The 14,917-nt window shown below is 38.0% G+C and overlaps 1 protein-coding gene across 1 annotated transcript in view; it reads left to right on the top strand.

Annotated features, from left to right (window-relative positions):
* Positions 1–1,762: 1,762 nt before the first annotated feature.
* LOC138983691 (zinc finger protein Gfi-1b-like) overlaps positions 1,763–14,917 on the top strand; it is a 51,729-nt gene continuing 38,574 nt past the window's right edge. The window contains exon 1 of the mRNA XM_070356986.1: positions 1,763–2,171. Coding sequence (XP_070213087.1) covers positions 2,134–2,171 — 38 coding nt within the window. The 5' untranslated portion in view covers positions 1,763–2,133. The remainder of the gene's footprint in view (positions 2,172–14,917) is intronic.

Below are 14,917 nucleotides of genomic sequence, written 5' to 3'. Positions count from 1 at the left end.
GTAAGGACCGTCTCAGGAATGTATAGAACCTGTTCACCAAGTTTGGTGACGATCGGTCCGTTCATTCTTGAGATCTATATGCGAACACAAACAAACAAACAAACACATGGACCGAATCCTATACACACCCCTATACCGGGGGTGTAAAAAAGCACTAACACAACAACCAAACTAATACCCGAATAACAATTAACATGCAAAGTGTTGAACTGAGAGGAAAACAAGTCGCGTAAGGCGAAATTACTACATTTAGTCAAGCTGTGGAACTCACAGAATGAAACTGAACGCACTGCATTTTTTCACAATGACCGTAGTCCGCCGCTCGTGCAAAAGGCAGTGAAATTAACGAGCCTGTTTAGCGCGGTAGTGGTTGCGCTGTGCTGCATAGCACGCTTTTCTGTATCTCTCTTCGCTTTAACTTTCTGAGCGTTTTTAATCCAAACATATTATATCTATATGTTTTTGGAATCAGGAACCGACAAGGAATAAGACGAAATTGTTTTTAAATCGATTTCGGAAATTTTATTTTAAAAATAATGTTTATATTTTTAATTTTCAGAGCTTGTTTTTAATCTAAATATAACATATTTATATGTTTTTGGAATCAGAACATGATGCAAAATAAGATGAACGTAATTTTGGATCGTTTTATAAAAAAAATCATTTTAATTACAATTTTCAGATTTTTAATGACCAAAGTCATTAATTAACTTTTAAGCCTCCAAGCTGAAATGCAATACCAAAGTCCGGCCTTCGTCGAAGATTGCTTGGCCAAAATTTCAATCAATTTGATTGAAAAATGAGGGTGTGACAGTGCCGCCTCAACTTGTTACAAAAAGCCGGATATGACGTCATCAAAGACATTTATCCAAAAAATGAAAAAACGTCTGGGGATATCATACCCAGGAACTCTCATGTAAAATTTCATAAAGATCGGACCAGTAGTTTAGTCTGAATCGCTCTACACACACACACGCACAGACAGACACACAGACACACACACACACAGACACAGACACAGACACACACACACACATACACATACACCATGACCCTCGTCTCGATTAAAACATTTAGTCAAAACTTGACTAAATGTAAAAAGCAAATAAAAGTGACACGACATTTTGAAAAGATAATTTTTATGATAATTTATAGTTGCTTAGAGAGAAATATAAATAAAAGATGGTGTACAAACCTTGAATATAGGGTATCAGACTATTGCACAGGAATAACCACTTGACAAATGACTCGAGAAAATTCAAAAGAAAAACAACACACGTTTTTCGAGATTTCAGTACCTTATGTCAATCATTTCTTTTCAAATGCTGTGTATGTTGTTTGTTGTTGAGACATGTCGCCGATTGGGCGAGTGGCCTATTTTGATTCTACTTCCTGTTCTCATGGTTAGACTCCAGTCTGAAAGCAATTTTTGATGTTTGAAACTACGACTCAGCTTACTACGATGATCTTGGCATTTTCAGGAATAAAGGGGTGTAATACTGCAGCTATCAAATAAGAGAGGACTTCGGCCTCAGCAAAGAGTGAGTGGTACGCGCTCACATCTCCCTCAACACGCTTGTCCTGTCTTTACAACCGTCCATCTCGCCCTGAAAGCAGCCCATCCCGCCCCCATGCAAGTCACAACGACTGTTGCCACAGCTAGCCCCGCCCACGCTCAGGGTCATTTCCTGACACCAAAGAGAGTCACGTGATCAGTCTTGATTGGTCGCTGCGGCGAAGCGCAAACCGTATCCGCTTGCGAGCTGTGTGTCTCGGAAGGCTTGTGTAGCGAAGTGAGTGGCAACTGCTTTTCACTAGACAAAACGTCGCTCATTGCCCCTGTACAGTTTGGAGGCGTTCATTTCCGTGACTGTGGCAGAGATCATTTCTTTAACTGAACCTATGATTTTTTTCAATAACTTTGATATCTCCCCGATCAGCCGCATGGTCAGCCGTCAACTCTGCCCAAATTGTCGCCTGCTCACAGGTCTGTTACGAGTGCACATCCTTAGACAAAGACTCCGAGGCAGCCGATTTGTAGCCAGGTTTTGCATGGAGTCATCAATGTAACGCCGACTGTAGGATTGTGGCGGTTGTGCGTAACAGCTCCAGACTCTCGGTCAGCCAGACACGATGGACGGGGTTACGTCGCTTCTCCATGGGCCTGTCAGGTGAGAATCAAATCCTTGATGCTAGCAGCGGACTACATGGCACTGCTTTGTTGTGATCAAATGATCGAGGCTATTTGGCTGTGTATAGACTAGCGTGAGAATCAATACACATATTGTTTGAAATTAACAGAAAAATAGTGGCACAACTAAGAATGCAAATGACGTTTTATCGGAAGCATCATCGACTTCACGAAAAAAAAGAAATGTGCAGTACGATCCACGTCCGTGCATTTAGTAATTATATAAGTATACAGCATCACTATTCATTGGTTTAGAAATACACCAGTGAAGGCATATTGACCCACAACTCAAAATTATATCAAATAATCATTAGGTTTGACTGGGTTTTAAACTAATGTTTGAATCAAATATAAGTATATCTCCCCCCCCCCAAAACAAAAAAAAGAAACAAGAAAAGGCTGATATGACTAAAGAAGAACCACCGATTGCTGAGTTAGACTGAAGTGCGTCTATTTGCCAGACTCAAGATCATCAGGACAGACTCATTGGATGTTTGGATGAATAGAGATTGAAATATGGGGACTGATGCTTGGAAGAATAGAGATTGAAATATGTGACAGAAAAATGGCTGACCGAATAAAAGTTGTATAAAAGACAATGGTGATGTCTGCATTAGTGATCACTGGTAGATGACAGAGTAATTAAAGAACTGTTAGTGTTTAAATGAAATGTGAAATGGGTGTAAGGTGCATTCACTAGATATTCACGGAGGGGGGGGGGGGGGTAGGCACCATGCGTTGAGAAAACATTTGACACTGTCTGTGACGCGAGACACGTTGAGTCCGTAAGGATGGCCAGGCTGAAGAAACGATCAATTGCCGGCCTTCTCTTTCGGCAGCTCGGCCATTTGTAATCGACGCTTCTTTACTCTCATAGTGCGTACCACTCAATCCAAGGCTTTGTGGCCTGGAACACGTAGTGAACTTTTTCTTGGTTTTCTTTGCTTTGCTCAAAGTAAATGGGGTCGTATTGTGCCTCATTCCGCACGATGAAGAATCTGATACTTTATATGACGGACAGACATCTTGCTTTTTTATTAATGGTTATTTGCTGATTGTTTTCCAGCATTAACATTTTCCTGGTTTGTTCCCCGAATCGTGCGACAATATTGTATCTCATTCAAACTTTACTTATGCGGAAAAGACTTTATTGCGTTATTAGTCAAATGTGTCTTGTCGATTAAATCAGTACTGCATACAATAATCAGGCAACAGAAAAAAGACAATGTACAAATATATTTGTCTTTTTCCTGATAAACGTTTGTTGATGTTTGAGTCTGGATAAAGTTATATATATCACAGTTTGCTTTAAGTTTTTTTTAATCTCAACTTATTCAACAACAGATTATTGATTGTATGGCTTGGTGAAAAGTACGGACGTGACTAAGTGTGGGCAGGTGACATGCTTCAACAACAAAAAACAAACACACGAAAATAAAAGTCCTATGAATGCCAGCAGCGATCTCAAACGATGTATTTTGCTTTGTATAAATGGGCACACGTTTTCGATTCAAGCTGAAGCAACCTACATTCTTCTTAGGGACAGGAGCTTAAATAAACTGCTGCGCGAGACGGCACATGAGTTTTGACTTCTTATATATGGCGGACAGTGTGACATCATGTCTTTTTGTTTTGCTTTGTTTGTTTAATTTCTTAAATTAAAACAAAATGGGTTCTTGATTCGGGAATACTGATAGTTGGCTTCCTCTGAGTCGAATTCGTAATTTACTGTTTCAAATTCCTTTAGAGAACCACTTTATTTAGAAAAAAACCACAACAACAACATAAGAATGCATGTAAAAGCAAGCTTTTATTTGACATCTGTACACAAAAACACTCGTGCTAATTAAATATTCTTTGTTTGAATAGGTCGGTATTGACTGTTACAAGGTACATGAATACACAACAATCTTTTTATTTAATTCTGCAACCCAACAAAGAAAAACAAGCAAACAAGCAAGCAAGCACAAACAAACAATCAAAAACAAGAAAACAGAAAAAGAGATCGGCAGATAATGTGTAACAGCACCAAAGAAAGATTTCTTCGTATTATACTTTTTAGTTAACGCAATATGATAATTCATTTGTAAAAAAAAAAATGTAGTCTTGTAAATTGCTTTATTACCTATAGAACAAAGATACGAACATAGACATATTTGTGCACCCCCAAAAAGTATTTCTATTCAACCTCTTAAAAAGATACAAAGAAATAAACATAACAATATTTTAAAATGTATACACAGAGAGAACATACGATAACTGTTGATCTTATACTTTTGCCTCTACCAAAGACGACGACATTAACATAAAAACATTAGCATAAACAAGCTAATAAAAAGATTGAAATGTACGATATTGATAAGCAGTGCGTATCTTTTAGATCGCATCTCGGTTAAACTGATGTAGAAAATGGATAATGAAACAGAAATAAGACTGTGAGACGCATTCGGACGCTGTGGTGACACGATTCAATACTGAAGTCTCGTTCAAGCCAAAGAGTATTTCTTATTGTTTTGTAAAACTGTAGTGCATAGTAGGCATTGTACTTTTGATCATGTAAATTTGAGATAAGTCATAAGTCATATAATCAATCGTTTTTGTGAGTTGTTTCTCTAGTTTGTCCAAATTGTCAAGGTTCTTGTGAATATTTTGTTTTGTCCTGAATTAAACTTTCAAATAATTTAGTTTTTCTTGTTTTTGACTGTTGATAACATTTGTGTTTTGTATTGCTCACGTCGCCTCTCCTTCCTCTCCTCTCTCTTACTCTCGTTTTTAATTTATTTATCATTTGTTTAAATTGAATTCAGGATCAAGCCTTTTGTTCTCATACATTTACAACATAATTTTGACAAAGCAACAATTCCAAATCAAGGTTGCTTTTAAAAATGCAGATTTTCCATCTGGTCTCATAAGTCCGGCATTTTTTTGGTTAGAAATTCATGAGAATAATATGTGCATACTCCTTCAACTACAGTCATTTGATTGTGGTCGGAGATGATAAAGTAACGGTCGGGTTAATGAGACAAACGTGTCATGCAGTCCCTATACTATAGTTCAGCGAGATACAATCTTATCCCGTGAGAAACGCCAAGTCACATTTACTGCGCCTATAGTCGAGCTTGCCTGCACAGTGTATACTCGTTGACTCGAATAATACTTTAGTGAGATTTGCCAACAAATAAACACAACAAAATAATTTTATTAATTTATTCAGTGGTTATTTTTGTGCAAAAAAGTCTGATACCGCATTCTCAAGTTTGGTGCACTATCATTTCTATCCTTTGTAATCCTGAGACTTACATAACAACTATCTTTTAAAAATGTGATGGGCATTAAATGACATTTTCTTAGGCGTAGACTAGAAGCATGTTTTCTGTAAAATGGGTAGTTGAGGCACCACAGTTCAAAATTCTTTATTGCCTCCTGTATCCAAACATATTAGTTTTGTTGTGCGTAACGTGAAAAAAACCCGTAAAATAGTGACTTTCATTTTTGTTAAAAGAAGACATATAAAATTATCATTCCTCTATTCCTGATCATTTGATGATTCCAAAAATATATAGTTTTATGTTCTTTGGAGCAGAATAAATGCTTAAAATGAAGGAATTCCTTTGACAGAAAATAATGCTTCTAGTCTGCTTTGACTCTGTTCAGCCGATCAACATAAAGTGACTTCATATTGAGTTTGGCACCTTCACACGCACTGTGCTCAGCAATCTTTTGATCTGTACGTCATGGTTAGGATGTGTGAACGTTAGGGGTCAATCGGTTCGATTTGCAAGCTCAATCGGTCTTCGCTCCAAATAAATCCCTGCGCTTAGAACTGTACCCACGGAATACGCGCGATATAAGCCTCATATTGATTGATTGATTGATTCATGTTTGACGCGAACTAGAGATAACACTCGGTGGCTTTGCAAATATACAGCCTATTGGTTGAGTAGCTTTCATATGTTTATTTAAAAAGTATCCAAGAATTTGTTTCTGCTATCAAAGTTAAAGCAATATGTCGATATCGCAACACTAAAACTATTTTATCATGCCCACATCTTATCCCATATTAATTACGCATCAACTTTTTGGGATGGCGTCTCTGATGTTCACATGAAAAAGTTAAAATCTCTACATCGTCGGGTAGCTAAAATCATGTTATATGGTCCACAATTATCAGCTGATTTGAAGTTAAAGAATCTAAACTACCTGCCGCAAGTTAAACAGTTACAGTTTAATAAGACTGTAATGATGTATAAGGTATATCATGGCGAAATGCCCAACAATATTGAGGACCTATTTCACAGAGTCACCGAAAGGTACGGGTCTATCAATTTTCTACCATTTGTTCAAAACTAGTCAAGCCTTCTCTGGCTCTATGGTGTGGAACTCCATTCCGTCTGTAATAAGATCATTAACCTCACAAAAGAGTTTTAAACAAGCTCTGCATAATCATTATATGCCTACCTAGATGGCTATACTAGTCTTAACATGTGCAAGTAGCTGTCAACAATTGGCAAAGCTTGATGAATTACAAAAATATGTTCTTTATTACATGTATTATGTGGAATTTATGTTGCGATTTTCCATCATCATCATCATCATCATCATCATCATCATCATCATCATCATCATCATCATCATCATCATCATCATCATCATCATATCATCATCATCACCATCATCATCATCTTCATCATCATCATTTACACCATATAATTATTGTAGGCATTAGTGTCAACGTTGGTATCGTGTGAATTTTACCATCGATCACTTTACATGTGTAACCTCAATTAACATGTTGCATGTTTCGCTTTCGATTTGAATGTTGCTTACTTTGTCATTTTGTTGTTTGTGTTTATTTGCTTGTTTGCTTACTTGTCGATTGTTTGCTGGTTCGTTCGTTTAATTTGTTTATTTGTCATGTTGTTTTACTTGTTTATCATTTATTAGACATTTGTATTGGAAGTAAGGACCGGTTGTAAGAAAAGGCGTCGCCTTAAACCTCTATCCTTGAAAAATAAAGTTCCATCATCATCATCATCATCATCATCATCATCTCTCTCTCTCTCTCTCTCTCTCTCTCTCTCTCTCTCTCTCTCTCTCTCTCTCCAGGGGCCAATGGCCTATAAGGAAATGAACCATTGTCTTCTCTCTCTCTTCTCTCTCTCTCTCTCTCTCTCTCTCTCTCTCTCTCTCTCTCTCTCTCTCTCTCTCTCTCTCTCGTTATCCTTGTGAATAAAGAATTTCTCTTCATCTCTTCTTTTTTGCTGAGTGCATGTTTGTATGAAAAGATAATGAACGTATCAGAAAGTGCGAGTGTGGATTCAGATCTATTTTGTTTTTGATCGAGTTCCTGTTCTGTCTTTATTCTTTTGTCCATAAGTATGTGCGCGGGCAAGTGTGTGTGGATAGTGTGTGTGTGTGTGTGTGTGTGTGTGTGTGTGTGTGTGTGTGTGTGTGTGTGTGTGTGTAAAAGGAAAGCGGACGTATTTCAGTGCATTCGATTGACTGAATGGTTAATCCCGTTTCAACGTTCTTGTTTTTTTGTCGTTGTAGCTTTTGTTTCTGTTGTTGTTGAGGTTTTACTTGCGTTCGTCTTCGGAACTTTCACTCGCACACATTGTATTTGGGAAACGCCAATGAAAAGAGGCGAAGAAACTCCGAGCATTTTCATTGGGTTTGCTATTGATTATCCATATGTAACCTTCTTCCCGCAATCATTGGAACCGGCGATTTGTTACATATATATGAACATTGTTTTTTGTTACCAAGCTGTTTTTAAATAAAATGATGACAACATGTATCATTTGCACATCCTATGTTTGGCATGGATTGCTCAGCACCTAAAATATATATACTTTTTGGTAAAATGTAGGTAATGTATTTATCGTTCAAAAGAATGGAACTACATTTTCTGACAAGTTGGATCGTGAATTAACAATAGGATTATGTGTTCATTGTGCCCACGATATTAAACAACAGACACGTTTTTGTTTAATCATATAACACAAATTCCTGTCTATAAATGGACCGTAAACTACCTTATAAACGCCCAACCCCCTTATTAACCAATTTGGATCGAAACTGAGTAGGGGTTGGGCGCTTACTTGGGACTGCACCTTGTGCAGGATGAGTTCCTACAGATAAATGGTGATATTTGATCACTTGAAATAACAAGAAGGGCAAAGCCCATACGACTCACATGCTTGACCTTGACATGACCTTGACCTTCAGGGTCAAGGTCAAATAACTAAACCTAGCAATGACATCATACACTAAGAACTGCTTTACACATTTTTCCTACCAAAATACATGTGACCTTGACCCAAGGTCAAGGTCATCCAAGGTCATGCAACACAAAGCTGTTAATTCAAGACATAGGAAGTACAATGGTGCTTATTGGCTCTTTCTACCATGAGATATGGTCACTTTTAGTGGTTCACTACCTTATTTTGGTCACATTTCATAAGGGTCAAAGTGACCTTGACCTTGATCATATGTGACCAAATGTGTCTCATGATGAAAGCATAACATGTGCCCCACATAATTTTTAAGTTTGAAACAGTTATCTTCCATAGTTCAGGGTCAAGGTCACTTCAAAATATGTATACAATCCAACTTTGAAGAGCTCCTGTGACCTTGACCTTGAAGCAAGGTAAACCAAACTGGTATCAAAAGATGGGGCTTACTTTGCCCTATATATCATATATAGGTGAGGTATTCAATCTCAAAAACTTCAGAGAAAATGGGAAAAATGTGAAAAATAGCTGTTTTTTAGACAACATTTATGGCCCCTGCGACCTTGACCTTGAAGCAAGGTCAAGATGCTATGTATGTTTTTTGGGGCCTTGTCATCATACACCATCTTGCCAAATTTGGTACTGATAGACTGAATAGTCCGGACGGGGGGACGGACGGACGGACGACTCGGGTGAGTACATAGACTCACTTTTGCTTCGCATGTGAGTCAAAAATGTTATGATAGGGTATGTTTCTGTGCAAAAATATCTACACTCTTTTTCTGTGGCACACACGCATTCGCTCGTGTGACAGTGCAATCCCTTTGCGTCATGGTTTTTTAACAAATGCACATATCTCAAATAAGAACTGAAAACGATGACTCATTCATTTGTGTTGAAGTCTGCAAAATGCTGAATTTTTGCAACCATACTGAAAACAGTTTTTACATTTTAATCAAACTTTTCTGAAAAGTTCCAGTTCGTTCAACAAACTCATCAAAACGCCATGATATTTTACACACTGTTTAGCAATTGTATTATCAATACTCATGCCAAATTTAAAAGCAATACAATGAGCCATTACAAAACAACAGGGTTTTTACCCACATAGCCCACAAAAATGACGCCAAAACAGGCCTTTAACGGCTTCTGACGAGGCCAGTCTTCTTCAAAATGACAAAACAACACTGCTAGGCTCAACAGCTGAACCAAATACATGTGCATGGGAAGAAAATGAGTTGTTCTTCCATTTGAGATCAAAAACTCTTGCTTATTTTGATTTTTGTGTGTATTCTAATGTCTGCAAGTTTGCTTTGCACATTTGATTTTGGGGGGTGTCCTAGGTCTCCGGTACACTGCATAAAGACTAATTTATGAAAAATGAAACTCTTTATTTCATACGGTAGGGGAATGAATTACATTTCTAGCAATATACTTGGTTTTAATGTAACCGAGTGCCGTAACACTACGATCACCTCGGGAGGCGAAGTGCAAGCAAACAGGATTGAAAATGTTAGGGCCAATTTCTTAGCCCTATAAAAACTGTTATGCAAACCCGAAGGTTTCCATGAACATACAGACAAACGGAAACCACCAGACCCCATCACAAACAGAATTCCACAATCCAGAGGTGTTGACAGAGGGCCAACAACTCGGGTGCAGAGTCTGCATCACAAAGATCTATAGCAAAATGTATCTGTGTACTTTTTTATGACGGGTGGACAAGATTGTGTAACTCGCAACCCAAGCCATCTACTGTCCCATGTCGCCATACTTTAGAATTAATTACATTATTCATGTTTGAAAAGAATATCCAAAGTGACTAGACAGCAATTGCACCTTAATTGCTGAGAATGGTTGTGTAACTCATTTGCGTGTGCCCGACCCCAAATCAGGTACTTACAGTATGGGGCCTAATTTACACTGTGACGTCGTAGGCTCCAAAATGCAAATAACAAACTAGAAAACCGGTCGTCTTAATCTATTGATGTTTGCTCCCGGGTTTTCAAAGTTGCTTGGCTGCATGCATGAGTTGATAAAGGGGCGAATAGATTTTAGCGCTATAAACTAGCTGCACACGGGCTATTCCAACCATCATGGCATGTTTTTAGAATTGTTTTGTTTTTTGTTTTGTTTTTGTTTTTCAAATGCATACTTACAATTGTCTATCAATCCAACTTTAAAGATTTTACTCTTTGGAACATTGAACGACTTCAGCCTCAGACAGTGTAACGTACTTGTACACGGAGCCACAGTTTTGAATTGCCGACCTTAAACAGTCGTTGTCGCTCCCTCTTGCTATGCTTACACAAAAGCTAATTATGGCTCAAGAGTGTGTGCGCTTTATAACGTTGGTCATAGAATTGCTTGCAGTGTCAGCATTTAGGGTACATGCCTGCAAGTGTTCCGTTTGTTGTAGTATTAGAATCTGGCAAGTTGACAGTACTCAAATAACTGTACGTGTAAGGGAGGAGTGCTAAAATCCAGTCCGGCGATTTGAACGATGTTTGCGTCAGCGGTTTTTGAACAACATCGGGACTGTAAAGCGTGCGCCCTCTGCATAATGTATACGACAAAAGACAGTGAAATGCATGCTCTTAATCATGTTATTTTGTTAAGTTTTTATCTCCGTTTGTCAGATGTTCATACGGATATCACGATAGATGTTCCTTCCGTGCTCATGTCATGATGAATCTATATTGTCTGTGTCTATTTGTGTAAACACTTAACCCCCCTCTCGTTCTGCCTCTTTGTGTGAGTGTGTGTGTGTGTGTGTGTGTGTGTGTGTGTGTGTGTGTGTGTGTGTGTGTGTGCACGTAGACAATTAAGTGTGTGCGGGCGACGATTGTACTGGTAGCCATCATATCTGACTGGTCCTCTTGCCGAGTAAGCCGCGATCCAAACACACGCACTTTCCACCACCGCTTCTGCGCCACAGACACGACCCTTCGCTGAAATCGCACACAAACACGCCTCCGTCATTTTAACTGCAATATGAGTTTACATTCTTGAGGTGAGCTGGTAACTTTAACCTGTTTTTGGCCAATGTATAATCGCGTGGCAGAATTCGCAAAATCATAAGTATGTTCTATGCTCACACAGTGTCTGGCAGCAGCTTGAACCTGAAGTCAGCACTCTGAGTGATAGACAAGAAGAAGAAGTCAGCACTCAACGCTTGTTTGTGGTTGTAGAATTACCTACAAAAGAAACCATCACATTTTATTTTTGGGGGAGGAATTTTAAACTGGAAATGCTCGTATATTTTTCGTATGGAGTCGCGTTATCAAGAACAAACATTTCTAAATGATTTGTGATGAGTCTCTTGAGCTTTCGGCCGCTGGATGTGTTTTTATCAAATTGTATCGGCAAGTTCACATCAACCACTGAAGCATTATTTGGAAATGTGTATCAGCGCTGCGTTTAAAGTATATGGCTGATTGGTAGCTGTGCTTCGGCGACACACATTGATAAATATCATTTGGAGATGCCAACCGACAAACCGCATAAAGCTTCGTTTGACTTGCAACCCTAACGGTATGTGTAGTCATCTGTGGGACACTTGTGTAAACGCTTTGCTTGTTTATATTCTTATGTGCGACAAAAAGACAAATCGTTGTTTCAACAGTGCTCTGAGTGGACCTGCATCTTTAGTGAGATACAACATCGATTTAATAAACCAAGCCTTCTCTCCTTTGACCATCCAATCTAATGTAAAATCTCTCGCGTCAAAAGCGAAGCAAAGTTAAAACGGCTCACGTAAGAAATCGACAAACAGTAACACAAACTCAATCACTCCGTCACACATACACACACACAGTAAGCATACCGTCGCGATATAACCTTGAACGGTTGAAAACGACATTAAACACCAAATAAATAAAGAAAGAAACAGTAAGCATAAGTGATACGGTGCAAGAGTGCGAGACACTATATAGATCTAGATCTGTCTGTCTGTAGCCTACTTTTTATTATATTTAGTCAAGTTTTGACTAAATATTTTAACATCGAGGGGGAATCGAAACGAGGGTCGTGGTGTATGTGCGTGTGTGCGTGTGTGCGTGTGTGTGTGTGTGTGTCTGTGTGTGTGTGTAGAGCGATTCAGACTAAACTACTGGACCGATCTTTATGAAATTTGACATGAGAGTTCCTGGGTATGAAATCCCCGAACATTTTTTTCATTTTTTTGATAAATGTCTTTGATGACGTCATATCCGGCTTTTCGTGAAAGTTGAGGCGGCACTGTCACGCCCTCATTTTTCAACCAAATTGGTTGAAATTTTGGTCAAGTAATCTTCGACGAAGCCCGGACTTCGGTATTGCATTTCAGCTTGGTGGCTTAAAAATTAATTAATGACTTTGGTCATTAAAAATCTGAAAATTGTAAAAAAATATAAAAATTTATAAAACGATCCAAATTTACGTTTATCTTATTCTCCATCATTTGCTGATTCCAAAAACATATAAATATGGTATATTCGGATTAAAAACAAGCTCTGAAAATTAAATATATAAAAATTATTATCAAAATTAAATTGTCCAAATCAATTTAAAAACACTTTCATCTTATTCCTTGTCGGTTCCTGATTCCAAAAACATATAGATATGATATGTTTGGATTAAAAACACGCTCAGAAAGTTAAAACAAAGAGGTACAGAAAAGCGTGCTATCCTTCTTAGCGCAACTACTACCCCGCTCTTCTTGTCAATTTCACTGCCTATGCCGTGAGCGGTGGACTACGAGTATACGGTCTTGCTGCGTTGCATTGCGTTCAGTTTCATTCTGTGAGTTCGACAGCTACTTGACTAAATATTGTATTTTCGCCTTACGCGACTTGTTATTATATTTAGTCAAGTTTTGACTAAATATTTTAACATCGAGGGGGAATCGAAACGAGGGTCGTGGTGTATGTGCGTGCGTGTGTGTGTGTGTGTGTGTGTGTGTGTAGAGCGATTCAGACTAAACTACTGGACCGATCTTTATGAAATTTGACATGAGAGTTCCTGGGTATGAAATCCCCATACGTTTTTTTCATTTTTTTGATAAATGTCTTTGATGACGTCATATCCGGCTTTTCGTGAAAGTTGAGGCGGCACTGTCACGCCCTCATTTTTCAACCAAATTGGTTGAAATTTTGGTCAAGTAATCTTCGACAAAGCCCGGACTTCGGTATTGCATTTCAGCTTGGTGGCATAAAAATTAATTAATGACTTTGGTCATTAAAAATCGGAAAATTGTAAAAAAAAATAAAAATTTATAAAACGATCCAAATTTACGTTTATCTTATTCTCCATCATTTGCTGATTCCAAAAACATATAAATATGTTATATTTGGATTAAAAACAAGCTCTGAAAATTAAATATATAAAAATTATTATCAAAATTAAATTGTCCAAATCAATTTAAAAACACTTTCATCTTATTTTTTGTCGGTTCCTGATTCCAAAAACATATAGATATGATATGTTTGGATTAAAAACACGCTCAGAAAGTTAAAACAAAGAGAGGTACAGAAAAGCGTGCTATCCTTCTTAGCGCAACTACTACCCCGCTCTTCTTGTCAATTTCACTGCCTTTGCCATGAGCGGTGGACTGACGATGCTACGAGTATACGGTCTTGCTGAAAAATGGCATTGCGTTCAGTTTCATTCTGTGAGTTCGACAGCTACTTGACTAAATATTGTATTTTCGCCTTACGCGACTTGTTACATTTAGTCAAGTTTTGACTAAATGTTTTAACATAGAGGGGGGAATCGAGACGAGGGTCGTGGTGTATGTGTGTGTGTGTGTGTGTGTGTGTGTGTGTGTGTGTGTGTGTGTGTGTGTGTGTCTGTGTGTGTGTCTGTGTGTGTGTGTGTAGAGCGATTCAGACTAAACTACTGGGCCGATCTTTATGAAATTTGACATGAGAGTTCCTGGGTATAATATCCCCGGACGTTATTTTCATTTTTTCGATAAATACTTTTGATGACGTCATATCCGGCTTTTTGTAAAAGTTGAGGCGGCACTGTCACACCCTCGTTTTTCAATTAAATTGATTGAAATTTTGGCAAAGCAATCTTCGACGAAGGCCGGGGTTTGGTATTGCATTTCAGCTTGGTGGCTTAAAAAACTAATGAGTGAGTTTGGTCATTAAAAATCGGAAACTTGTAATTAAAATTATTTTTTTATTAAACGATCCAAAAACAATTTCATCTTATTCTTCGTCATTTTCTGATTCCAAAAACATATACATATGTTATATTTGGATTAAAAACAAGCTCTGAAAATTAAAAATATAAAAATTATGATCAAAATTAAATTTCCGAAATCGTTTTAAAAACTATTTCATCTTATTCCTTGTTGGTTCCTGATTCCAACAACATATAGATATGATATGTTTGGATTAAAAACACGCTCAGAAAGTTAAAACGAAGAGAGGTACAGTAAAGCGTGCTATGATCGAGCACAGCGCAATCGCTACTGCGCCAAACAGGCTCGTCACTCAGTTTCACT

Source organism: Littorina saxatilis, linkage group LG13 (genome assembly GCF_037325665.1).
Source record: "Littorina saxatilis isolate snail1 linkage group LG13, US_GU_Lsax_2.0, whole genome shotgun sequence".
In the NCBI taxonomy this organism is placed as follows: Eukaryota; Metazoa; Mollusca; class Gastropoda; order Littorinimorpha; family Littorinidae; genus Littorina; species Littorina saxatilis.
This window is presented reverse-complemented; position numbering and strand designations above follow the sequence as displayed.